The sequence below is a fragment of the Cyprinodon tularosa genome, unplaced genomic scaffold (genome assembly GCF_016077235.1).
Source record: "Cyprinodon tularosa strain WSP-4 unplaced genomic scaffold, ASM1607723v1 ctg1298, whole genome shotgun sequence".
Classification (NCBI taxonomy): domain Eukaryota; kingdom Metazoa; phylum Chordata; class Actinopteri; order Cyprinodontiformes; family Cyprinodontidae; genus Cyprinodon; species Cyprinodon tularosa.
In genome coordinates this window covers 137,414-164,888 of record NW_024038112.1, presented here as the reverse complement: position 1 = coordinate 164,888, position 27,475 = coordinate 137,414, and the positions used below count along the sequence as shown (strand labels likewise).

The window sequence follows — 27,475 nt, the reverse complement described above, 5'->3', positions numbered from 1 at the left end:
TTTTCTTGAAGATAATCCTCCTGCAGGAATGTTCCACAGGTTCATGTAAAACTGTCTTGCTTTTCTTGTTGGGCCCACAGGATTGTGTGCTGAGCTGTGTTAGGGTTTCTCTTACCTTTCCTCCTCAGAGTCTCCAGCCCAGAAAAGCCTCCAGCTGGTTCCAATTGGACGCAATCAGGGAGCAGTATTTAGAGGAGTGGATTACCTGGGACGGACGCCAGACGGTTAATTTCCACACAGTGGTAACTTACCAGCTAGCTCTCCTAGACAGATCTTTGTGCTTTGACTCAAGCTCACCTCCTTGTCCTCCTTGTCTTCCAGAAGCCTTGCAGTTCCAAGCCGGTTCTCTCCTCCTGGATCCATCCTCGATTGCTCACCTGCCTGTCCACCCTCTGGAGCTCTCAAGCCGAAGCCCGGCACCTCAGCCAAACTCAGTCTCTGTGGGCTCATCCAACCTCCCCCTGTCATGATTGGGTTTAAGGACTCTCTAGGGGGCTGTCTAGTGGGAGCAGCAGAACGAAGACATGACTCATTACAGGAAGTATACCATGACTCGAATCAGGAAGTATACCATGACTCGAATCCAAGCACCAGGGGAGAACAAGCAGAGGGAAAAACAAAAAAGTCAGAGTCTCACGATGATTACCAGAAATGAGGAGCTCCAAAGGTTGAGTCTGAAGAGTGACCTGTTGCAGCCGTTTCCCATCGATAGCCGCAACCCTGAGGGGCTTCTGCAAAGGAACAGTCTCAATCCCCAATTGCTGAACCAGATTTGAATCAATGAGATTCCTTTCGCATCCTGAATCAATAAAGGCCGACAAGGTCAGAGACTGGTTGGAGACAAACAGAGTTGCTGGTAATAGTAGGTGAGGAGATTTATCAGTTTTTAGATGGTCCTTCAGACTCCTCACATCCTCTGACGGACCCCGGCTTTTGATTTTGCTGGGCAGGAAGCAATAAAGTGTCCAGGCTCCCCACAGTAGAGACACAAGTTCCCCTTGAATCTCCGTTGCCTTTCCTCAGGAGAAAGTCTTGTATGACCAATCTGTATGGGTTCACATTCCGCTCCTTCTGTGGATGGGGAGAAGAAATGAGAGACTTGAGCTGAAGCTGGAGGCGATTGATTCTTAATCCCTGGTCTGGTACTGGACCCTGGTGATCTGACAGAAACAGAAGAGCGGTTAGATGCAGGGGTGGAAGCAGACATTCCATGGTTCTTTTGTCTAGCTGTATCTCTAATCCGAAGTCTGTTATCCAATCTTATTGATAACCGGATTAAATCCTCCAAGCTAGAAGGCTCGTCAATTGTGGCGAGTTCATCTTTAATGTTTTCATTAAGAGCCTTGAAAAAAACACTCTTTAGTGCACATTCGTTCCATCCTGAAGCTGCAGCGTTGACCCGGAAGTCAATGGAGAATTCTGCCACCGACAAATTTCCTTGCTTTAAATTAAGCAAGGCCCGGGAATCAATTGTTTGATCTGAATCCTGGTTGAAAACCTGAGAAAATTCATTCAAAAATTCAGAATATGTGCATGAAAAACTGGTTTCATCAGAAAATCTGGCTTCCGCCCATTCAAGAGCTCGGCCTGAGAGTTGAGAAAGAATGAAAGAGATCTTCCTTCTATCGGTAGAAAAACTGGCAGGAGACCCCTCAAAGAGTAAACGACATTGAAACAAAAAACCCTTACATTTTGACTGATTTCCAGAAAATCGTTCAGGTAAACTAGGACGGAGTTCAGGAAGTGACGTCGTTACCTCTGACCCTTGAGGCGGAAGTGGTTCAGGAACAGGAAGTACAACTGGAGCGGTGTTAGCAGTTCTCTCATAGCCAGCGTATCTTTGTATAACTTGATTCTGATGTTCAACAAAAGCATTTAACTCACCGAGGGTCTGGGCTTGCCCTTCGATCCAGGCTTCTTGAGCCGCAAGCCTCCTTTGGAGGTGTTCCTCTGGGTCTTGTTGATGGCCGGAGTGTTCTGTCATGATTGGGTTTAAGGACTTAGCCCACATGCAGAACACAACAGAGTCTGAAGGAAAGTTTAACAAGGTTTATTGAAAGATGTACAATGATATAATACTGGATCTGGTTCTGGTACTGGTCCGGGACTGGTCTCAGAGTTTCTGGAGAGATGAGAGTTTGGTTAGCCAGGCTGATTATGGATTGATAGAGAGAAGAATCAAGATGTACCTTGAGGAGATTGTAACAGAGCCGTGAGGTGAGATACCGTAGGTCCAGAGTCAATGATGTGGCAGAGAGTTTAAGCAGCAGCAGCGTCTAGTTCCGAGCTAGAAGGTTTCTGGCTTGGGTTTGTTTCTTGCTCAATCCAAGAGCTGAAGAAGGAATCCAAACTGAGATCTTCAGGTTTAGCTTTCATGAGCAGGCAGGCAGGTTTCTAGGTGGAGCTCATCCAGAGCTTCAGGGTTTCCTGTGAGCACAAAAGACAAAGGCGATTAGAAGACTAGTTCCTCTCTAGAGTCTACTAGTAAAGTTCAGACGTTCTGAGGCTCAGGTTCGCTAACCAAACTAGGTCAACACTCCGGCGTCGAAGGAAGGTCTGGCAGCTGCTTAAGTAGTGTGGACCTCTGATGAGCTGATGATCTCCAGGTGTGTAGAGGAATCAGCTCAGGAGGCCCACAGCGCTCTCTGCTGGAGATCAAGTGGCAGATCTCTGGATCCTGACACCCCCTCCATCTGCTCCGCTCTCCAAGGATCTGTAAGGAGTTTGCATCTTTTCTAAATTACTCAGTTACCCAGCCTGAATCTAACTGATCTCTCTCCCCTTGTAGTTCCTGACTAGCCGCTGCTTCCTGACTCGTATTGTGTCTGCACCAGAGTCTACTCAAGAATCATGTAATTTCTTCAGTTATAAGTGAAGGATTTCACCACAGATTTGAATTCTAGTTTTATGCAACAAAAACTTTTAAGTGTCATAAACATGCTACATGCTCTACAATTAACATGTATGTTGATGTTAACTACAAATGCATCACTTGTTAACTTTTGATGCTGGCTGTTCAATAAATCTTCCAAAGAGCGATGTCTTACCTATTTTTTTTTCTGAAGATGATTTTTTGCATGTTTTGGTGTAGGTTATTTTGCAGGTTTACAAGTTAATTCTACAATATAACTTTATTATGAAAACATAAATATACAGTATGTTATGAGTAGATTTTATGTGTAAAATACAGAGATTTCCTTTTGAAATGCAGTTTAAATTGTTATTTGTTTAGTATTTTCCTGTTAATTTAACCATTCATTAATGTATAATAAGCAATTATTAGTCATAAACAAAACAGGAAATAGTCTATTTATATACAGCACAATTATGCAAAATTAACACTTTTTTTGTTAATGTAACATTTTTTTAGTGGAATTCAGATGTGATTTCACTCACTGTAAATCATTTTACATACAGGAGCTGTTAATTTATCTACTGTACTGCTGCATTTTTTTACAGGAATTCTCCGGTAACCACAGCTGCCAGCGTTTTCCTGTAAAACGGACTGCTTTTTTTTTACAGTGTAGAAATGACAACAAAACAGCAATTAAACCAATAAAACTAGGAAAAATGCAGCAACGTAAAGCACAACAGGAACAAGACCATGACACCCAGGGCTTTATCTGTATATAAATAAAGTCTGCAGTGCGGTTTACTGCTGAGGTTTTTTTCCCAGCTCTTAATATGGGAACACTTTTACCTTTCTTAACATGTGAACATTTTCTATATTTAGGTCTCAAAGAGGTGAGTCGTTCTACAGTGGCAGACAGAAGTGCATTAATATACACCTGGATTGAAACCACACCTCACACCACATATGGTGCTTCAGCCTAACAAATGAAAGGAAATAGTTTTCAAATGACATTAGTTTTAAGTTCGTTAAATTTCATGCAACAGTTGCAAAACATGTAAATGTCATGCAATAGTTGCACGTCACTTCAGCAATTTCAGCAGAAGAGGCCACATTATCAAAAAACTACTTTTTGGCAAAGCTATGACTTGGCAGAAAAAAGTATGAAAATTATTGTCAAAGAATTATCAAACATTAATTTGAGTTTCTTACAGCATTCTGAGTTGCAGCACAGCTGCAGTTGTTTCATTGCTTATAAGCTTTATCATTTCACACATTATAATATATGAGAAGCTTTAACAAGGAAGTAGAGCAGCAGAAATACCCTGTCGTCAGTTGAGAAAAATATACTTGATTGAAAACAAAACTCAACATTGTCGTTGAAAAGTCTTAAACCATAATTCCCTTAAAAATGTTCTGCACTTTAGAACCTGTTTAATTTAACTTTGGTAATTCTAACATGGTTTCATATTTTCAGATGTCAAGTCCTGCTTATCTTTTAAGTCAAACGCTACAATAAAAGATAGAAATAAAGTCAACAGAGCAGAGTTTTGTTGGAGGAAACCAAAAAGAAACGTTTGCTCCGTATTTAACCTCTTTAAGTAGAGCTGCAATCATTGATGTGATAATGTCAGCTCTGCTCACAGCACAGTCATGGAGTTTTCGTTAAACTCCTTTTGAACTAAGCAACTTTACAGCTTAGTTCAGATCATCCCCAGAATAAGTTAGTAAAACTAAAGTGTTTAATGAAGAGAGGAGAACAAAGTAAAACCAATACAACAGGTACGGAAGTTAAAAAGGAAATGAGGGTTAAAAAGGGTACAAACAAGAACAGGAAGAGAGAAAAAAGCAGCGTCAGATATGAGAATAGAAAGGCAGAAGTTGGTTTCAGTCTGAGGACAGAATGCTGCAGCGCTCTTCAAACACCAACCAAAACCAGTTGGTTTCCCCAGAAAACCAGTGAAAGGGGTGTACGAGCTTTCTTCCACTCAGTCTTTACAGGAAAGTAGTCTCATAAAGTCAATCGTTGGATTTTCATCATTGTTTTAAAATGGGGTAAGTTATGCTTTATTAAATGTATTAATTATATTTTAAGTTAGGATTCATTTTCTGAAATCGCTTCAGGGATGAATGTTGGAGAGCTGCAGTATATAATAATAACAAACATCTAACTGCACATTTCCACAAAAATGTAATGTTGCCATAATAGGACAAAATCAACCTTTGAATATTTCTAGAAAAGAAACCAAACATCTAAAATGTTCTGCATTCATTTCCTGTTTGTGTTGCATCTGATCCTCACATCGGATGTTCAGACTTTCACTGTTTTTGCACTTAGAGTAAAAAGTTTGACTGATTTTCTTAAGAGAACAGAATGAAGCAATGTAATAAAAGCAAAATGAACATCATTGAATTGAAGAGATGAGACGTTTATATTAAATACTTTTAAATGCAACACAATCTAAAACTCTGTGACATATTTATCAGAGGGGTGTATTCATTCGCTTTCATGCACATTTTGTTTAACAGACACCAGTCAGCTGTTTAGGTAAAAAACTAACAAAAAAGCAGATTTTTCTGCAAACTCTACTGTCAGATAGGCAAAGTTATTCTGCAAATAATAACATATTTCCGACTGACAGGAACGCATCGTTCATAAAAGGTAATGAAGTGAGACAGGAAGTGGTCGAGGTATAAAAATCTTTGTTTAACAGGAAGTTAAGATTTTGTTGGCCACATGAAAAGTAGGAACAAGTACAAAATATGGCTTCAGATATAAATGCATTACCCAGAGTTTTAATACTCATAAAAGCAACATGGCGTTCCAACCCCACTGCAGGTTCGGATCAAATAATCTATAGAGCAATATTAAACACTCATTTTACTAACTTTATTTACACGAGTTGTGCTGAAATAATCTTCAGCTCATTTTACAATAATGTAGGTGGAGTATATAATGAGTGTGCAGACTCTAAAGCAGGACCTTTAGAGGACAGAGAATTATCAAGCAAAAACATCCATTTTAAGATGACAACGCTTTGTGAAAATGCTCAGAGCTCCTCCAATAGCAGGATTTTTAGCTTCAAATTCTGTAAAAAGATGTGATTAAGTTGCTGTTCTGGGATTCCAGTCCAACTCTTGTCTAAAGATATTGGGAGTAAAAAATGTTGTTTTCACTCTTAATGAGAAACAACTTTAAGAATAGGTTCCCTCACAAACATACAAAGTAAGATTTACTTTCAAAAGTTGAGTAAAATTATCTGTTTACCTGCATTTTTATCATGCATTACCCTTAAAATAAGCTTATATATTGAAAGAGCGTCAGAATTCAATTCAATTCAATTCAGTTTATTTATATAGCGCCAAATTCACAACACATGTCATCTCAAGGCACTTTACAGTTCAACCAGATCATACAGTCAAATTGATACAAAGTTTTCTATCTAAGGAAAACCAGTTGATTGCAATGACTCATTGACTCAAATACAATCCCCCACACTAAGCATGCTTGTAGCGACAGTGGAGAGGAAAAACTCCCTTTTAACAGGAAGAAACCTCCAGCAGAACCAGGCTCAGTGTGAGCGGCCATCTGCTGAGGCCCACTGGGGTTCAAGGAGACAGAAGCAGAGATACAAAAAGCAGCTGTAAAAGGCGGCCCCGTCCAGGAAACACACAGCCAGGCAGACGAGCTCCAAGGCAGCTCCCATGCCAGAGGACGAAGAGAGCACATCCACTCAGTCACGGTCAGAGAAACAGGACCACACTGGAAAACAGGCCGATCTCCAACATCTATAAACAAGGGTGTTGATAGAAGCAGCACAGCTGATGTTTCTTTCCAGGATGACGTCACAGCCAAACAGGAACAGACGAGGCAAAGCTACTCTGAGGAAAAGCAGAGAGAGCAGAAGGTTAGAGATTGAACTAACAGATTCTGCAGAATAGGAGAACAGAGAGAGAATGAAGCAGAATGATGAAATGGGGGTCCCTATGTCCTCCAAAAGTCTAAGCCTATAGCAGCATAACTATAGAGATAGCTCAGGATAACCTGAGCCACTCTAACTATAAGCTTTATCAAAAAGGAAAGTTTTAAGCCTAGCCTTAAAAGTAGACAGGGTGTCTGCCTCACGGACTAAAACTGGTAGTTGGTTCCACAGGAGAGGAGCCTGAGAACTAAAAGATCTGCCTCCCATTCTACTTTTAGAAATTCTAGGAACGATTAGTAAACCTGCAGATTGAGAGCGAAGTGCTCTGTTAGGAACATAAGGAACAATCAGATCTCTGATATAAGATGGAGCTTGGCCATTTAAGGCTTTATATGTGAGAAGGAGGATTTTAAATTCTATTCTTGATTTAACAGGAAGCCAATTGATTTAACAGGAAGAATTGGCCAAACAAATTGGCTCAATCAGAACACTCAGTTAAATATTGTATATACTAACTGGGATTCCCTAGATTTTCCATGCCTTGGTCCCTAAACCAGGATTAGTCCCTGACTAACCTTTGTAAACCCGCAGACGAAACTTCCAGCCTCTAAAGAAGATGAATTTTTCAAATGATTCTCCAGCTTTTATTCATTTTTCTACTCACCACTTTAGGGTGAGTAGAAAAAACCCTATCTGTAGGATCTCCTCCTTACTTGGTAAAACTGGTTCATTATTCTTTAGTAGTTAGATTAGAAATGATCAGTTTTAAATCCTCTGAGTCTGTCATCTCAGTATAATGGATCAGCTGATCAGGAAGCCCCCCCCCATGCTGGTTCAGCTGGTGCTGAACTGGTGAGCTCCTTCAGTGACAGACTGCTGCACCTTAAATGCACCAGGGAGCGTTATCACAGATCCTTCCTCCCAGCAGCTGGAAGACTCTAGAACCACCACTGTTCCCAACAACCTCAATAACTTAAGACTTAGACAACTTTTATTGTCATTTTGTACAGTGTCTACAGAAATAAACCTTGTTTTGTACAGCTTCGGACAGTGAATAAGCAGCAGCTAAGTAGTGATATAAACATTTCCATTTCATAAAGTGTAGCAGTAATCAAATTTAAATAGCGTGGGGGGAAAAAACATGGTGCAAAACGCATTAATATGGAAGTTCAGAGAGGCGTAAAGACAAATATATTATTTTTTGTTGAGTTCTTTTTGGTTTGGTGTTATTAGTGTGATGCAGAGTCTGTGTCTTGATTAAGAGTTTTTTTTTTTTACAGTCCAGCATTCAAAATGCAGTGGGGTAAAAGCTGCTGCAGAACCTGCTGGTCTTGCATTGAATGCTGTGAAGCCTCTTCCCAGAGGGCAGCAGGGAGAACAGTCCATGGTGGGGGGGTGAGGGGTCATTGATGCATCTCTATGGTGCTTCTGGAGAAGGTGGGGAGGATGGGGGGGCCGGTGGGCTCTCCTCATCCCCTGCAGGAAATCCAAGCGCTTCTGGGCCCTTTGGACCAGTGAGGTGGTGTTTCCAGTCCAGGTGAGGGTGTCTGTGATGAATGTGGTGCTGCTGACCACCTCTACAGCTGAGCTGTTGATGAGCAGTGGAGCGTGGTTAGGAGAGTTCTTCCTGAAGTCCACCATGATCTCGTTGGTTGAAAGCTGAACTGAAGTCCAGGAACAGCATCCGCGCATAGATGTTCTTCTCCAGGTGTGTCAGGCTCAGGTGGAGAGCAGCAGAGATGGCGTCCTCAGTGGAGCCAGGTGTTAAAGATGTCTGTGAGGACAGCAGCCAGCTGATCTGACCACTCCTTATTCACCTGCCCAGGTATGTTATCAGGCCCTGGGGCCTTCCTTGGTTTGACTCTCCTCAGAGTTTTCCTCACTTCAGCTACGTCCAGGTTTAGTGCCTCCTCCCCCTGGTGTGGAACAGCTTTCACTGCTGGAGGCTGTTTAGTGCCTCAAACCTTCCAAGGAAGTTGTTCAGTTCATTTAGGAAGTCAGTGTTTGCTGCATCTACCGGGGAGGGAGGGTGAGTTGTAGTCGGTGATCATCAGAATGCCTTTCCTCATCCTCCTGGTGTTGCTGTCATCGTGGAAAAGATCCTGGATCTTCTGGCTGTGGTTCTGCTTCTCTGATCTGATGGTTTAAGTTGGCATGCACTGTTCTCAGTGCCTCTTTATCACCAGACTTGAAAGCTGAGTTCGGTGCTTTTAGCGATTTCTGAACCTCTCCATTTATCCAGGGTGGTTGGTTGGACCTGGGTGGTGATGTTCTTTTGATGCTGACGTCCTCAATGCATTTGTTGATGGAGGCTGACACAGTCATGGTACACTCATCAATATTTAATAAGTTGTCATATGTTGCTGCAGCCTTGAAGATGTTCCAGTCAGAGCATTCAGAACAGTCCTGGAGTTTCTCCATGGCACCCTCAGACCACACACTCTGACCTCTTTAACTGTCGGTTTAGCCCTGATTAGCTGGGGCCTGTATGCAGAAATTGGCATTACAGAAAAGTGAACTTATGACCCGAGGTGGGAGCAAGGAGCTGCTCTGAATGCATCTTTAGTGTTAGAGAAGGGTAATAGTGTCTAGAGTGTTCTGACCCAAAGTCCACATGTTGGTAGAAATGAGGGAGAACAGTCTTCAACTTAGCCTGGTTAAAATCCCCAGCAATGATGAAAACAGCCTCTGTGTGCAGATTGGAGCTCAGAGATAGCCTGGTATAGAGCCTTCATGGCCTATTTTTGTAAAAGCTCTGGGGGGCATAAACAGCAGTGATGCTAACCACACTGAACTCTCGGGGCAGAAAGAACGGCCTGCAGCTAACAGTCAGAAACTTGATGTCTGGAGAGCAGAAGCTGGCGACTGATCTAGCATTTTTACACCATTTGTTGTTTATGTACACCAAGAGGCCCTCCTCTGGTCTTACTGATGAGTTCTTTCTTTCTATCGGCGCACTAAAGAGCCCTCCAGGCTAACAGCATTGTCCGCAATATAGATGAATGTAGCCATGGCTCAGTCAGGATGATGCCGCAGCTGTTGCTAAGCTCTTTTTTTGAAGAGTGTTCGAGGCGGAGATAATCCATTTTGTTATCCAATGAGTGGACGTTGGAGAACAGGATTGATAGGATTCGTGGTCTGTGGGGATTCCTTCTAAGCTCAATCTTTAGCTCGCTGTGACCTCTGGCCCACTCCCTGGCGCAGCATAGTGCGTTCTAAGTGGCATATTTTGTTGAGTTGTTGAGACCTGTATCAAGCCGCTGCCCAGAGGCAGTGGGTAAGTTGATACACTGATGCTGATTTTTGCATAGTTTCTGTTTTAGTCACTTAAATAACATGCTGCTATCATTTTGCACATCTCTGGTGTTGCTGATATTTTTCCATATCCACGAGACCCCAGTCACCCATTACCTCAGACCCCTGCCCTCTGGACGGAGGTACAGGGCACTCAGGTGTAGAAGGGCCCGTTTTGGCATGAGCCTGATCCCTTCAGCCATCACCTTTTTAAACAACAGTCCCAATTGAGTGTATCATGTCTCGTATCATGTCTTGTACTTTTGCTGGTGTTGGTGTTTACTGTGGTGTCTTTTTTTATGTCTTTGTGTAAATGAGCTCTGTATGTGGAAAAGAATCTCCCCTCAGGAAAAAATAAAGTCACCACAGTGAAAATGTCCACAACTGTTTATTAATTATTTATTCTCCAGATGCACAAAAAACACAGTACAGTACAGTATTTTAATTTTTTTAGTCTTTTTTTTACCCGGCCCCTTATTTTGCTTTGTTTCTACAAACTTTTAAGAAAGCGTGTAACTTTGTAATGAAAGTTGGTGGGGACACTATAAGGCGGAGGTCTAGGATTAGCGGACCGTGGTCCGGATCTGGATCCACCTGATTTAAAACATTTAAAACCAGCAGATATTAACGCTTAATTTAACATGACAGATTGAAAAAAATCCCCATCAGCATCCAGCAGATGTTCGGTTTCTGATGGAGATGAGAAATCTGCTTCCTGATCTGTTGAAGGACCAATAGTTTGCATCAATCTTTTAAATAAACGGTGTTAGTTTTTTGAAATACATAAGAATTATGCTCTAATTTGTATTTACCGATCTGTTGTTACTGTATTTTAATTTGACAAAGCAGATCTTTTCGCCGTTTTTTCTCCTATTTGGTGCGATTGCAGTAGTGGATCTTGACCTGGCCGGACTGGAGCGGAGCCTGAACATTTAGAGGATGTTTGGCTCAACCTGCTGCTGTGAAGCAGGATTCTCCACCATGAACAGAATCAACAATAAATCTGGATCCAGGCTCAAAATGAGCTCCTTGATATGTGCTTGAGAATGGCTTAGTCTCCGGTTAAACCCAGGTTTAAAGCCTTGCAGGGCAGCCTAAAGCCCACTGCTCTCTTTCTTACTTTTTTCCCCACGACAAGCTCAAACCCTGAACACAACAACAGAATTTTTTGGAGGTTACGGGAAAGAGTTTAACTATGCAAACTAAGTATAGGTTCAATACAAAGATGGTGGACGACAACATGACAGACGTTTTCAATCTGGTTTCAATGATCTTTTGTTTTTCCCATATATTGCTCTCTCCTGTAGTGAGTCAAGTCTCTGTCAAGTGAGAGCAACGGTCTTGCTGTACGATGACAGCAGCAAGCGTTGGGTGCCAGTAGGATCAGATGCACCCCAATTCAGCCGTGTCCAGATCTACCACAACCTTTCAACCAACACCTTCAGAGTGGTGGGCCGCAGACTGCAGGCTGATCAGCAGGTATGGGACACAAAATATTAGGGACTTGCATGTCGTCCAAAGTAATACACATCTCCTTTGTTGTTTAACCCATTTAGGCCTAAAACGCCTGGAAAAAACACCTTAAAAACCTATGGCCGATTTTAAAAAATACCCCTAAAACCTGAAGTTTTTCTGTAAATTCAGCAACTGTGTCAACGCCTAGTAAATTATTGATATCTCAGCTTCTGTAGCAGATAGAACTCAAAATATATTTTATCTTTGAAATTCTTCCAAAAAAAAAAAGTGAAAAGCAGTAATAAAAAAATAAAAAATTCAACCTTTATTTTTTCCATATGTGATCATGTCTTCATTGAGAATGTGCAATATAAAACGTTTTTAAAATAAAGAACAAACATTACATAAATAACTATCTGATGATTACTTATTAACAGTATTATTATGCATAATAATGCATATGTCTGTGTTATTAATTGCATACAACTTACCTCCAGATGGCCACAAATCTGTCCCGGGACATATTTTGGGGGAACTGCGTCCTGAAGAGAGGTTTACTCTGTCGCCAATAATCTCTTCGTAGCCTACTGGCAACACAAGAAGTCCTATGCCCATACACAGCCCAATAAATGTCTTCATCTCCGTCACAGTCACGGGTGACCACTTTGCCATCTTTGCTCTTGTTGGAGTTTGGTTTGTTTGGTCACTGTACCTATTCGTCTCGGTAACAAGATGCATCCAAAGTTCTTCTTTAAAAATATGCTCAAATGCCTGCAGCGGTGTGGTGTCTGCAGGCAAATCAACTTTCACTCCAGGTGTGCGGTTGAAAACACTCCGTGCATTGCGGTGGTAGTTCGATTGGTTCAGCGCGTTCAAAGTCATCATTTTCATCTATACCGTCATCAAAGCCGACACACTCCTCAAAATCACTGCCTTCCGACATCTCTTCTCTGTCAAACTCCTCCATGTTTGCTTGAAAAAAACTTCTTTCTTCTTGCTTGACTTATATGCTCTCCCGGCGTCAATGGTAGAATTACGCAACAGCGCCCCCGGCTTGAATGGTAGAAATGCGGTAATGCTTTCCCGGCCTAAATGGGTTAAACAAAATAGATGTGTATCGTATAAAAAACTAACAAAAAAGCAGTAAAGTTGTAGAAATTACAAACTATGACTTTCTGGTTTTAGTGTGAGATTTAACTTAAGTCATTAATGATCTTTCTGTAATGTCTGTGGTTTACTGCCTACTTGTACCTGGAAACAGTAAAGACAAATAGATCACATTTGTTACATTATTTCTTTCGTATGCTTTATTTTGTTTTAACTAAATAGTCATTTGACCATTTTATCACTGATTATTTTGGTCACCATGTTGTCTGGGAGCATTTATAATGTCAGGTCTTACTGTATATGCTCCACCAGGCTGATCCACTAGTCAGGATTCTGCTTTTTCTGCCCTTTGGTTCTGTTTGAGTTTTACTTTGGGTTTTTAGTCCCACTTTGATTTATGTCATTCTGTGCTTTCTGTCAGTTTCATTTCAATTTAGTGTCATCCATGTTTTTAGGTTATATTTCAGCACTGTTGTATGTCTTGTTTACTCTCTGTTGCCCCCTTGTGTCAGTCTCCTTTCCCCTAACTACTTTCTAGATCATTCTGCCCACACCTGCTCCCAATCAGCTGATTACTACATTTATTGTTATATAAACAATTTTTAAAATGATCTGTTTGGCACATATACCTCACCAATCAGCCAGGACCCCACTAGGTATCTACTAATCCTTACACTGCTCTTCCCAGTGGTGCAGTTTTTGAGATACTTTAAAGAGCAGAAGAGGGAGAAAAAAAGGGAGAAAGAATTAAAAACATTAGAGCGAGAGAGGAGTAGGAGAGAGAAAGTCAGGGCATACGCTACTTTGCTCACTCTGCTCCTCAGATCGCATTGATATGATGACAACATATAGTTTCAAAAATATCATTCAGTCACCTCTTGCTAAGGATGGGAATCGAAAACTGGTCCCTGTTCAGAACCGGTTCCGTGTATTCCAATTCCATGGCCCCGTTTGGTAGAGCCGCTGCTCCTCCACATACAGAGGAGCCAGTTGAGGTGGCTCGGGCATCTGGTTAGGATGCCTCCTGGGCGTCTCCCTGGTGAGGTGTTCCAGGCACGTCCCTCCATGAGGAGACCCAGGACACCCTGGAAGGACTATATTTCACAGCTGGCCTGGGAGCGCCTTGGGATTGCCCCGGAGGAGCTGGACCAAGTGGCTGGGGAGAGGGACGTCTGGGCCTCCCTACTGAAGCTGCTACCCCCACGACCCGACCCCAGATAAGAGGAAGAAGATGGTTGGATGGATATTATCCTTAATAGCTGAAAGAAAGCATATACAGCAACTGAATGTGATGGACTTGAAACCTTGGTTGTATGAAAATGCATTCCCTTTTCTAACATTTTTCCTTGTCCTTGTCAGGTAGTGCTCAACTGCCCCATTGTCAAAGGGATGAAGTACAATCAGGCAACACCAAGCTTTCATCAGTGGCGAGATCCCAAACACGTCTGGGGCCTAAACTTTGGGAATAAAGAAGATGCAGCTGTTTTTGCCAACTCTATGACGCATGCATTAGAGGCTCTCGGTGCACCTGGAACTGCAGGTACCTAAAGCTGAGTGATCTGAGAATGAAACAACTTTCTATAAATGCAATGACAACTTTAACTGTGATCCTCTACTCACCAGGATGTCCTGAAAGAATGAAAATAAATGTCAAAAGAAAATAAAGGGAACACTGAAATATTTTCCTAAATTACGATGAATAATTATTTTCCAATTAATAATCAACATTCATTACAAGTTAAGCTCACCAAAAAACAAAATAACCTAAAGACAATCCAAGTATAACTAAATTATTACCCTATAGAGGTGTGTATCTGGAATCATACTGTAGCATGTTTGTCAGCATGTAACTAACTCAACATTGAAACCAGCGTCCAGGAGCGAAGCTCTATTAATTCACTTCAACCAACCAAGAAATGCTTTTCCCCTCATAAGCAGATAGTGAAACACTCTTCTAAAGGTGCCAATTTTAACTTAATTGCAACCTCAAGAATATAATGTTAGCTTATCCTGAGGTGTTTCCCATCTTGATATTAACCAGCAGCCTTTGCGACTAGTCCGATCTCACAGGACATTACAATACAATTAGACTAGTAATATCAGATCACAGGCTGATAAAACTTTAATTAATTGTGACCTCAAAGTGCCTGAAGGATGGTTCTGATATCTACCTGAGCATGCTGCTGATGAGGTGGCACATTTTCTCCTCCCAGAACTGGATTTCAGCGTCAGTCAACTTTTGGATGGTTAGGTTAGAGGTATGATGTGAAACAACTTTAGGATACAGTTAGGGTTAGGAATATACTGGTAATGGTTAGGTTAAATATTAGGATTAAACATAACCACAGTAACTAAAATAAATGTGAGTCAGTGTCTTATATGGATAGAAATAATGATCCCCACAGACTGCCACTCTGGGTCCCTGAGCAAGACCCTTAACCCCACACTGCTCCCCGGTCGCCACAAAATGGCAGCCCACTGCTCCCCCAAGGGGATTAGTTAAATGCAGAGAGTAAATCCCCCCATTGTGGGAAAATAAAGGGATTTAATTACAAATAAAAAGAAGTTTGTGACTGTTAAGGTATATATGATGTTTCTGAACGGTTTTCCAGTGTCAAGTCAAAATGGACCAACCCCACAACAGCCTGAACAGCAGAAAAGGTACAGTGATACAGCATACTTATGTGTTTCATGTTTGTTTTTATAACGTTTTGAAACAGCAGGAAATAAACCTCTGTCTTTGTACAGGATTGAGCAACAAAAGCAGGAACAGCAGGAGAAAGAGCCCATAGGGTCAGATGCCCCTACCTGCTCTGTATCACCAGGTGCTCCTCCACCACCACCACCACCACCACCTCCTCCTTCTGCTGGGCCTTGCCCACCAGCACCTCCTCCCCCTCCCTCTGGTGGTGCGGTCCCACCTGCACCACCACCACCCCCTGCTGGAGGAAGTGGAAAAGTTGGAGGACAAGGAGGCAGCACAGATCTTGCAGCTGCTCTTGCAGGAGCTAAATTGCGGAAAACTGTGAAGGTAAAGACACCTTGATGGCTCCATCATGATAATTTAAATTTTTGTTTTAGTTTTTATTTAGAGAATAGAGATAGAATGAAGCAGAAAGATGAAAAAGGGGTCCCTATGTCCTCCAGCAGTCTAAGCCTATAGCAGCAGAACTATAGAGATAGCTCAGGATAACCTGAGCCACTCTAACTAGAAGCTTTATCAAAAAGGAAAGTTTTAAGCCTAGCCTTAAAAGTAGACAGGGTGTCTGCCAAACCATGATGCTGCCAATGCGATGTCTGACAGAGGGGATGGTGTGTTCAGGTTTGTTAAATATGGAAGTCAGGTCGCCCTGAAAGCGGCTGTGCCTCAGAACTTCCCTACCGGCTCTTTTACTGGGAGCAAGTTATTTACTTCTCTTAACTCAAACTGGGTGAAACCATATAAAAACGGACTATAAAACAGGAGTAAAAAGGTAACAGAGTTTACTCTCTCTCTGGCTTTAAACTTCTTCACAACAGTATCTAGGATCTGCCTGGTGTGATCCTTGTTCTTCCTGATGTTATCTGCGCTTTAAAGACGATCAAAGCAGGAGCATTTATACGGAGGCTAACTCTTACACACAGGTGGATTCTATTTATCATCCCTATGTTTTAGGCCTGAAATGTGGGGAAAAATTGAAAAAGTTCAAGGGGGCTGAATACTTTTGAGAAGCACTGCATTTACTTTAGTTTTCAATATAAGTATAAGACACATTTATTTCCCTTAAAATCAAAGGATAGAACCTAACTGGAAGTGTTTTTCTTTCATACAGGATGATGGGGCAGCACCAGCCTCCAAACCATCATCATCATCTGGTGGGGGCGGAGGAGGTAACCTAATGGGGGAAATGAGTGCAATTTTGGCAAGGAGGTAAGTAATCTATATTTTATTAATATTTAAATAATTTCAAATATATTTTCTATTTTAATTTTTATGCCAAAAAGCCTGTTAATTTTAACTTCACATATAATTGTTTTCCAGCCACCAACACATATGTGTATTTAGAAATTTGTCTTCTGAATACACAGTTTTCTCTTTAATCAAATATTAGTAAAACATTTTTCTACCCACTAATCTTTAAGTATTTCAAAACATAAATGCCACGAGCCATGACAGACTCTTTGTGTAGTGGTAATAGGAGAACAGACCTATCAAGTGGTATGATGAAGGAAAGCATGTGATACGTAAAGTTCACTCTAATTTGTTTTTAAAAGATCTGGCCAATTAAAAAAACTTGGCCATAAAACTGAAGCTATATGTGATTTTTTTGCAGGACAGCTCCATGTGGTTGTTTAAACCAACACTGTATAACTTCTGTCTCAAGTATTATCTTACTTTAAATATATATCAAAGGATATTTCAGGTCAGTTGAGAGAGGTTGGCACATATCCATGTTCGGTATGAGCTGCCCTTCTAAAAAACTCTCCGTGGCTGGATGGGTCATGTGACCCAGGGCATGTATTTACAGCAGTCTTGCTAACTTCATCTTAAAAACTTAGACTTAGACAGACCTTGTTGCCATTTTGTACACAAAACAAAATATTGATGCATACTGCTTGGCGACAGCAAAGGAGCAGCTTAGCAGTGAAATGAACATTTCCATTTATAAAGTGCAGCAGTTTTCAAAATGTAAACAGTTTAGGAGAAAAGGAAAACTAGTTTTAAGAAATGGTGCAAAAAGCATTGATATGGCATGTTCAGAGCAGTGCAAACCCTAACTAACTGTAACTAAACTAACATTTGTTGTTAGATCTGCCCTTAGCTGATCAGACAAATATCTGGATGTCTGATGCAGGATATAATCTACAGGTTAGACGTTTCCTCATCTTCATCAGGAACTCCAGGACTTCTGCTGGTCCAAAGTGGCTGCATGGTGTTGTTTGAAGTAACACCAAGGAAGAAATCAAAGGAACAAAAAATATTTTACAAAGCAAATGAAAAAAATCACCAATATTGCAGCTGTAATTATTTATCAAACTGCAAAGACTTTGCTAACAAAGTCCAACATTTAAGGATGGCACCAGGAGAAACCCTGGTATCATTTGATGTTACTTCACTTTTCACATGCATACCTGTAACAGAGGCAGTGGAAACAGTCAGGAAACGTCTTCAACAAGATAGTGACTTAAACAACAGAACTAATTTCACTCCGGACCAGATCTGCACACTACTGGACCTTTGTCTTTCCACAACCTATTTCAAATTCAGAGATAGTTTTTACAGACAGAAGCATGGCTGCGCAATGGGATCTCCAGTGTCACCAATTGTAGCCAATCTTTACATGGAAGGAATGGAAAAGAGAGCTTTAGACACTTTCAATGGAACACCACCAAGCCACTGGTTTAGATACGTGGATGACACTTTCGTCAAAATCCAGCTAGAGGAAGTGGAAGCTTTCACAAAACACATCAACTCTGTTGACCTTAACATCAAATTCACCAGGGAGGATGCCAAGGACAACAAACTACCCTTTCTGGACTGTCTGGTGAGCATGGAAGGAGATGGAAGCCTAAACATTGAAGTGTATAGGAAACCTACTCACACAGACCAAAATCTTCTTTTTGACTCACACCACCCACTGGAACACAAACTCTCGGTCATCAGAACCTTAAAACACTGGGCAGAACGTGTCCCTACTAAAACAGATGGGAAGCACAAAGAACAGAAACACATCAGGGATGCTCTCTAAACCTGTGGATATCCAAACTGGGTGTTTATCAAATCAGCAAGGAAATCCAAAAGACGATGAGAAAATAAAACTCAAAACCATCACAATCCCTTATGTTACTGGAGTCTCTGAAAAACTCAAGAGGATTTTATCCAAACACAAGATCCCAGAGCATTTCAAACCAAACCAAACCCTTAAACAGAGGCTAGTGCATCCGAAAGATAAAACCCCGAGACGGAATATGAGCGGAGTGGTAAATGCTGTTCAGTGGCGAAACCAAACAACCTCTCCACAGACGCATGGCCCAACACAGAAGAGCGCCCTCCTCTGGACAAGACTCCGCAGTACACCTACACCTTGTGGACAAAGGACATTCTTTGGAGGACCAGAATGTTCACATTCTGGATGAAGGATATAGGTGGTTTGAGAGGGGCGTGAAGGAAGCATCTATGTTAAGAGAGAAAAAACAACTTTAAACAGAGGTGGTGGACTCAGATTCCAGCTTCCAAAAACTTACAATTCAGTTATAGAGATGATCCCTTCCAGGTATCACCACAACCCCCATCAGTTCACAGAGGAACTAAGCACCTCCTCTCTCCAGCCAGGTGGACAATCCCTCCTTTAACGACCGACCCTTCAGAATCATAGACATGTTTCAGGTATTAAAGGAGACAATCCCTCTTTTAACGACCTTCATAATCATAGACAGGTTTCAGATATTACAGGCTAACAATGGAACCAAACGACCTGCTCGTCGGTTTCAATTTGCTTCCAAGCGATACAAGGCCTTGTCTATATAAAGCCTCAAACTCACTGTGGATCCAGACATTTGAATTGAGAAAGCTTCCTGGAGGGGAAGCAAAACATCTTCAACCTTGGAAACGAAGTCCAGTGGAATGTTTTTAAACTTTTACGGAAATAATATATTCACCAGGTTTTCAGCTCTGCACTGCCGCAGCGCAAAAGATGTCTGCCTCCACAGTTGCAAACGCACTCCTATGTAATCATAAACTCAATTTCTAAAGCCAGGCAAACATAAAGATTGAGACTCTAAGGTCATAGGTGATAATAGATAAAGGTGAATAGAACGAACAATCAAGCCATTCATCAGCGCCAAGATCATAACATCATGTTTGAACCAACAGATTATGTATACATTAAATAACTAGAGCTGTAAGTTACAGTTAATTAGTATGACATTCAAATTAAGAGTAAAACCAATTTATGATAATTAGTTACATGATCATAATTGATATCTTCTTACTCACCAATAATGTTTTTACTGAAGGTTGGAATTCTGGGCCAGCTGTTACAATCCAGTTGTCTTTTATCAATTTAGAAATTTAGACTATGGCTATCAGCAGTTTTTGATCACCAACCAAAGGAAATTGTCTCTTTTTCTTCAGGTGTTAAACAAAATTGGTTGGATCTTGGTTCGGGTTGTAGCTGCCCATTGCAGCCTGTAGCTGCCGTATTGACAATGGTGGCAGGGTCCCCTCTGACTCTAAATTGTCTCCAGCCTTCCCCCAAATCTAGAAAAAGCACTCGAAAATTTTCTGAGTTGCTATCTGATTTGGTGTTGAATACGCATGGGGTCATCGTAGTCTTGGATTTTAACATGAAGGTGATAGCTCGAGTGCAGCCTTTGATCTTATCTTAGATGCTATTGGCTTTGTTCAAAATGTGAATAGTCCCACACATCATCATCTTCATACTTTGGACCTTGTGCTGACATATGGCATAGAATGTGAAGAAATAACAGTATTTCCTCATAACCTGGTTCCTTCAGACCCCTTAATAATAACCTCCTGGATTACTGTAATCAATTATCAATTTAAATCTTATCTATCTGATCGATTTTAGTTTGTTCACTTTAGTGACAAATCTTTCTCATGATCCAGGGTTACCTGTGGAGTACCACAGGCATCAGTGCTAGGACCAATTCCCTTTACCATGTACATGCTCCCAATCGGTAGAATTATTAGACAGCATGGGATTAATTTTCACTGTTATACTGATGATACCCAGCTATATCTGTCTATAATCCAGATGAAGCTAACCCATTACTGTCAGGATTTGGTGTTGGTTTGAGGACCCAAATGCAGAGGCAAGTAGGCAGAGGTGAATTTAGGTGGGTTTAATGATGTTCACAGGAACCGAGGCAGGAATCAAAAATCCAACAGAAATAACAGACGAACCAGAACCAAGGAGACATCAGGGGAAAACCAAACTCTAGGAGCCAGGGAGAGACGAGGGAAGCAGATAGATGTTTGACGAGGATCCAGCAAACAGGAACTGAAGAGGGAGGCTTTTAAAGGAGACAGAGACAAAGAGAGGGCTAACGAGGGAATTGAAAACAGGTGAGGGGAGAGCAGAAAACAGAGCTAGGGAAAGAGGACACAAGAGGGCAGCAGAGGACAACAAATGGAAAACCAAGACTGTGACAATTACATAGATAACAGGCATGTCTAAAGACATAAAAACCTGTATGACTCTTAACTTTATGCCCCTTAATGCAGACTTTGGGATTAAACTGATCTCAGATAACTTAAGGGAAGTGGTGACCTAGTGGTTAGGGCATAGAGCTTGGAATCCTGAGGTACTGAGTTCAAGCCCCACTCCCACGGCTGCCTCTCTGGGTTTCTGAGCAAAGACCCTTAAAACAGAACCAAGCTCCCCAGTCACTGCAAAATGGCAACCCACTGCTCCCCAAGGGGATTGGTTAAATGCAGTGGTAAATTTCTCCAATCTGAGATCAATAAAGTTGAATTATTATTATATTGTAAAAAATGATGGTGTTATTTTGATCATCTGAGGAATATTGCTAAAATGATAAATCTCCTGTCCAGGGGTGATGCTGAGAAACTAGTCCATGCATTTGTTACTTCAAGGCTGGACTATTGTAATTCTTTACTATCAGGAAGTCCACAAACTGTAGTTAAAAGCCTTCAGCTGATCCAAAATGCTGCAGCCAGAGTTCTGATGAAAATGAAAAAGAGAGATCATATCTCTCCTATCCTGGCTTCTCTTCATTGGCTTCCTGTTAAATCCAGAATAGAATTTAAAATCCTCCTTCTCACATATAAAGCCTTAAATGGCCAAGCTCCATCTGATGTCAGAGATCTGATTGTTCCTTATGTTCCTAACAGAGCACTTCGCTCTCAATCTGCAGGTTTACTAGTGGTTCCTAGAATTTCTAAAAGTAGAATGGGAGGCAGATCTTTTAGTTCTCAGGCTCCTCTCCTGTGGAACCAACTACCAGTTTTAGTCCGTGAGGCAGACTGGCTCAGGTTATCCTGAGCTATCTATAAGCCCATCACCCCCCCACCATGGACTGTAGAAGAGGCTTCACAGCATTCATTGCAGGTCCCAGCAGGTTCTGCAGCAGCTTCTTCCCCACCGCCATCAGACTGCTGAACTGTTGAGAACATCCTAAATCATGTCACAGACTCTGCATCACACTAATAACACCAAACCAAAATACTGCAGATTTTCTCCATAGATATTAACGCTCTGAACTTCCATGTCAATGCATTTTTGCACCACACTTTTGCACCAGGCAAACCTCAGCCCTCCACCTCTTCCTGTGGGCCACTCCAGAGTAGAAGAGAGTCCAGGTTATTTGAAAGAGCTCAGATCCTGAGCCCAGGCTATGTTTGGAGGCTATTTCTAGTCATTATCACTAGAAGTCAACTTAATTCAGAAAAAATTGAAAAGCGTTCCAGTGTGGAAATTAAATGTTGTTGTAACTCACATTTTCTTTCAAAGAGTCTTTGTATATAGCATATACAACATTAAAAAAGCCCCAAAAAATTGTTGGAAAGAATGTATTTCAATAATCAAAAAAATGTACATATCCATTTCTCTATCTCTCTCTCTCTCCCCCTCTCTCTCTCTCTCTCTCTCTCTCTCTCTCTATATATATATATATATATATATATATATATATATATATATATATATATATATATATATATATATATATATATTACTCTCTAAGGCGGAAAGCTGCTGATAATCCTGTGGCAACAGTCAAAGAACCTGGAAATGTAAGATTTCTCTGTTGTATTAAGGGGTGGGCTAGCTTTTGTGTTGAGTGATTGTTGGATATGTATCTTGATACTGCGCATGCTTTTCCTGTATGTTTTGATAGGGAGAACTTTCCCCCACAGTTTCAAAACTTCCTGGATCAGGAGGTGAGTCGATTCCTCTATTGTTGTATAACACAGCAAAAGGTTCTTTATGCTGTATAAAGCTTTATTCTGCAAACTTTATAGTCAATAATCAATTAGATGTGTTGATGTATAACATAGTAAAATTAAATATTTCAACAGAAACCAACATGCCAAAAGAAAAATCAGTTTCAACACCGAGGTAAGAATCTGATCCTTCAGTACATAAGGTCAGCACAGGGAATATTAAAAAGTTTCTTTAGCTTTTTAGCTAGCCTCTGATAAACATATGTCTGTGTTTTGGAACAGGCCAAAAAGCTTAACTGCTACCCAAAATGACCCGATTTCCAGCTCCATCCCATCTGCCCCCTCTAACCCTACCCAAGGTCCAGGGTCCAGGTACAACTAAACTGTCTTTTCTCAGTAGCTGTTCAGTTTTAATGTGCAAATTTTTTTTAAATGGTGCAGACAATCAAAACATTTATGCTACCCAGATCCATCCAGAAATCCACACGGTGTCATGTTTAGGGAAGAACGACTCTGAATCAGGGCAACCACAGAGGGCTTGGAAGGATGGTGTCCTGGGTCCAGGTGCAAACTGAGACTCTCTCTGGTGATGGTGTGTAGGAGGGTGGACAGTAGAGTCTGAGACGGGAGTGGATTTTCACTCCTGTCCCGTCCCACTCCCACAGAAAAAAATTGTGTCCCGTTCCGATCCTGGGCCAGAGTAGAAATCTAAATCCTGTCCCGTCCCACTCCTGGTGAAATTACTCCGACTCCCATCCCGCTCCCATTCAGAATGACTCCCGCTCCTGCACCACTCCCATTCTCGTTTTCGAGCGCGGGTGAAAAACTCAGAGTGGAAGCACTGTTGGTTTTTGGGTCGTGTAGTTTTTTTGACTCGCATTATAGCTTCAAGGAAAAAAACTACAAAATGGTGGCACCAGTACTGGATTTTTTTTCTTTCTATTTTATTTAATTTTTTGGCATCGATCCTAGTTTTTTTTAGTTGCTATTGGTTTGCTCCCGCTCCCGTCTGCTAATGTTTAATCCTGTACCATCGCAATCACAGGGCAAGGCAGAGCAAGGCAATCCAGAATACAAAAACATCACCAAGACCTGACAATCAGGCTTAATGCTTAGTAACCGTTAGCTTTCAGACAATCTGGACCTCCCAAAGTGGTTAAGCATGAGAGGGCTCAGGTCCTGTGGGACTTCCAGATACAAACAGTCCAACCTGACATTGTGATCATGGATAATCTGCAGAGGACAGCCGTACAAGAGCTCCGTCTCTGAAAAGGAGGACTATTTTTGGGGGTTGGGGATTGGGGGGGCTGCTGGGCTGGACTGGGTCCAGGCTCCCGTTACTGCAAGGGAGTAACTGTGTGATGAAAGTTGGTGGGGAGACTCGGGTGGGGGCTCATGGACCTACAGCTACACTTTCATTAGGCTAATTTTCCAAAAATGAGCTCAAACATCTATTTATTGAATGCTTTCCTATTTTGGAGAACACAAGAACACAACACACTGATATTTATAACTATAGATGTTAGAGAGATGCCTTTTAGTGCATTACAAATATAGGGCCCCAAAATATCATTGTATGAAAAAAATAATTAATAAGAGTTAATTCCAATGCCAACTTTGATAAATCATGCAACCCTAGAACTTTAATTCCATTCAATTTCAAGTCCATCTGGAAAAACATGCATATGTTGCATTTTAAATATAGAATGGCATGTTTTTTTCTTGTAAACTTTCTGGTAAACTTGGAGATATATTTTATTGCATGTTGCATATCCCAGTAAATCAGTTTCAACTTTAAATCTGCAGCTCTCCCTGCTTAACCTGTAACTGGGAGTCATGGTCCTCTTTTTTTAACTAGTAAAGAAGAACAAACTATGTTTTCTCAAGCGTCTGCATTACAACACCAACTTGTTTAAACTTACAATCTGTTGCCATTTTTAGCTGAAAAAGCTCAGTATGTCTAACCAACAGTGGTGTCTAAAGTTCACACATTTGTTACTTCAGTAGAAGTATAGATACTGCAGTTTAAAAACACTCTGGTAAAAGTTGAAGTATCAACTTGAGCTCTTTACTCAAGTAAAAGTGAAAAAGTATGTGCTCCAAAAACAACTTAAAGTATAAAAGAAGTATAAAGTAACCTTAAGAAAAAACGGCCAGATGCCGCTATATGAACTGAAAGCTTCGACTATTTCTATAAATTCTTTGAGATAGGGCCATGGATGAGGGAGGTCTTGTTGGTCTCCGTCTCCCGATACGCTCTCGCCTGTGTCCGACCTTTCAGACATTTCAACATCTTTTTCTGAATCCCACATTGTAGCATGGCATAGACAATTCACGTTAGCAGTTTGAAGAACACCTGCTGGCTTCTGATGATTTCCTTTAGCATTTATAAACAGAATTTAACACTGAAATAAAATGAGGTATTTATGCATTCATGTTATACACTGAATTTTTTAATTGAAAAAAAAATATATAGAAATTGCCATTAATTGCATCGCTTGTTATCTCAGAGGTGTTGACTCTTGTATGACTGTATATCCATCAGTAGTTAAAGGACAAGGGTCAGCAAATGCATTGTCATTTTTGAGCGCGAGTGAAAAACTCAGAGCGGAAGCACTGTTGGTTTTTGGGTCGTGTAGTTTTTTTTGACTCGCATTATACTGTAGTCTTCAAGAAAAAAAACTACAAAATGGCGGCGCCAGTACTGGATTTTTTTTCTTTCTATTTTATTAAATTTTTTGGCATCGATCCTAGTTTTTTTAGTTGCTATTGGTTTGCTCCCGCTCCCGTCTACTCCCGTTAATGTTTAATCCTGTACCATCGCAATCACGTGATCATTACTAATACTGACTCCCATCCCACGGGAATCCAGTGACCCGTCGGATTCCCGAAAAAATGTCAGTCTCTACTGTAAAACACTGACAGCGTAATTGTCGCTGTCTGATCTGAAGCTTCATTTGGAGCTTTTAAAAAAGCTTTTGAAAAACTTTGATAATTTTCTGCTGTAATAGTATAGAATTTTTGGAATAAAAAGCTAGCAGTTGTGCATAATCAAAGAATAACAGAAATACAATTATAGAGCATTCAGTATTGTTAGAAAGCCCACAATGTTTCTGAATAAATACATTATTGTATGAATTAAGTTCTGTTCCATTTATGTATCTTTCCTTGTAAATGTGAAATGTCCTATTCTCCTGAATGCACCATAGCTATCTGACGCTTGCGAATGTATCACACTGGTCTGTGAACGCTGTGCTGTGTAGATGCGGGTTTGATTTTCCGCTTAAGACAAAGCTTTGCAGTTTCCAAACTCCCGTCGGCATCACTGTTCATTGTTATGTGTAAATAACAAGAGCCTAGAACAAATCAATCAGCCGTACCTCGGACAAAATCTTTGGATTTAATGTTGTTCATAACGCCTGTACTTTTGTAAATGAATTTGCCAAATAACCACAAACTTTTTCCCACGAGAGAAATATTTAAACATTTTTATATCATTAATATAACAACAAGTAGCGCCATTGGTCCCATTTGAATCTGCTTTCCTCGTCGATAGCCTCAGTTGTGCAGAGCGAGGCGCGCTTCCGCGACTGTGGATGCATATCTTGGCAGGGATGCACTATTCGGCATAACACCGAACCGCGGTCCGCTAATCCGTGACCTCTGCATTAAACCAGAGCCAAGAGTAACGAGCAACGTTTGTTTTAAAAATGTAAGGAATAGAAAGTACAGATACTTGTGTGAAAATGTAATGAGCAGAAGCAGGAATTAGGAGGAAAATAAGTAATGGAGTAAAGTAAAGATACCTAAAAAGTGTACTTAAGTACAGTAACGAATTATTTGTACTTTGTTACTTGACACCTCTGCTAACGAACAGATTTTTTGGTGGCAACTCGTAACCAACCCGTCTCCTAACATTTACTTAAACACGGAATTAGCTGCTGGTTAATATTCACTGAGTGCTGCTGTGTGTCTCTCCTTCAACCACGTAGCGACTCTCTAAGCAGTGAAATGCAACTACGTGCTGCACTGCACTGTAGTCGACCAAAATCCCAGATGATTTTGAAATTCCCCCAGACCTTTTTTTAGGTATGAAAAGTAGGAAATTTCCGGGAAAAGGAGGATGTCTGGTCAGCCTATCTATTAATCTATTTTCAGATCACAAGCACATGTCATTTGAACTATTTACTAACAATTACAAGTCGTCAGAAAAAGATTTCTTTTGTGTCTTGCAAATAAGAAAAATTATGTTTTCAGTAGTTATTGCCTTTCAGTGACAGCATGAAGTACTTTTGGGTCTGTCTAAAACAATATTGAAAGCACAACTTTCTCTTACCTCAACAGGCTAAAAGTGCCGACGAAAAACTCTGATTGTGCAGAAGGTGATGGTGATATCGCACGTATCAAACAGGTTTGATCAAAACTTTATATTTAAATTAGTGTCAATCAGATGTTGCATTGAAAGACATTGTGTTATGTTGCTTGATTATCTCTTAAGGTTAGTTTTAAACTAATGAACTATTTAAAAGCTAAACCAATCTAACAGCTATTTGTGTTTAAAGGAGATCATAGAGGAGGTGAAAAAAGAACTTCAGGAAATGAAGGAAGAAATTATCAAAGGTAAAGTATCAAACTATTTTAAATCAGAAGTTATCTTCCACAAGTCAAACAAGAAACAAGAAAGGTTTAATTTTCCTGTTAAGTCCAGCTCCTAGATTTAGACGAGTTTTTATGTGTTGTATTCTGTGCTTGCACCACAATATGACATGTTATCACTTTGTCTTTTTAAGCCTTGATCCAGGAGCTCCAAAGATGAACGGTGAACATTAAGGAATCCTGGGAGGCCGAAGAACATAATGAAGAGATCTGAATTTCAAAACCATTCCCAAGCCTGATACCCACTGCACTGTTTTTCTGCATTAAATATATAAAATGTCA

At 40.8% G+C, this 27,475-nt stretch overlaps 1 protein-coding gene and 1 long non-coding RNA gene across 2 annotated transcripts; one reads left to right on the top strand and one right to left on the bottom strand.

Annotated features, from left to right (window-relative positions):
- Positions 1 to 2,034: 2,034 nt before the first annotated feature.
- On the bottom strand, positions 2,035 to 2,356 carry LOC119777981. The gene is made up of 2 exons (XR_005280009.1): positions 2,190 to 2,356; positions 2,035 to 2,122 (listed from the first exon to the last, which is right to left on the bottom strand). It is a non-coding gene; the product is annotated as an uncharacterized LOC119777981 (long non-coding RNA).
- Positions 2,357 to 4,724: 2,368 nt separating this feature from the next.
- Positions 4,725 to 27,475, top strand: LOC119777984 (vasodilator-stimulated phosphoprotein-like). The gene is made up of 13 exons (XM_038276990.1): positions 4,725 to 4,906; positions 11,376 to 11,547; positions 13,990 to 14,170; positions 15,243 to 15,291; positions 15,379 to 15,661; positions 16,443 to 16,540; positions 22,339 to 22,387; positions 22,492 to 22,534; positions 22,673 to 22,712; positions 22,820 to 22,909; positions 26,882 to 26,948; positions 27,100 to 27,157; positions 27,328 to 27,475. The coding sequence occupies exons 1-13, from the start codon at positions 4,902 to 4,904 to the stop codon at positions 27,351 to 27,353; spliced, it is 1,161 nt and encodes a 386-aa protein (XP_038132918.1). The 5' UTR covers positions 4,725 to 4,901; the 3' UTR covers positions 27,354 to 27,475.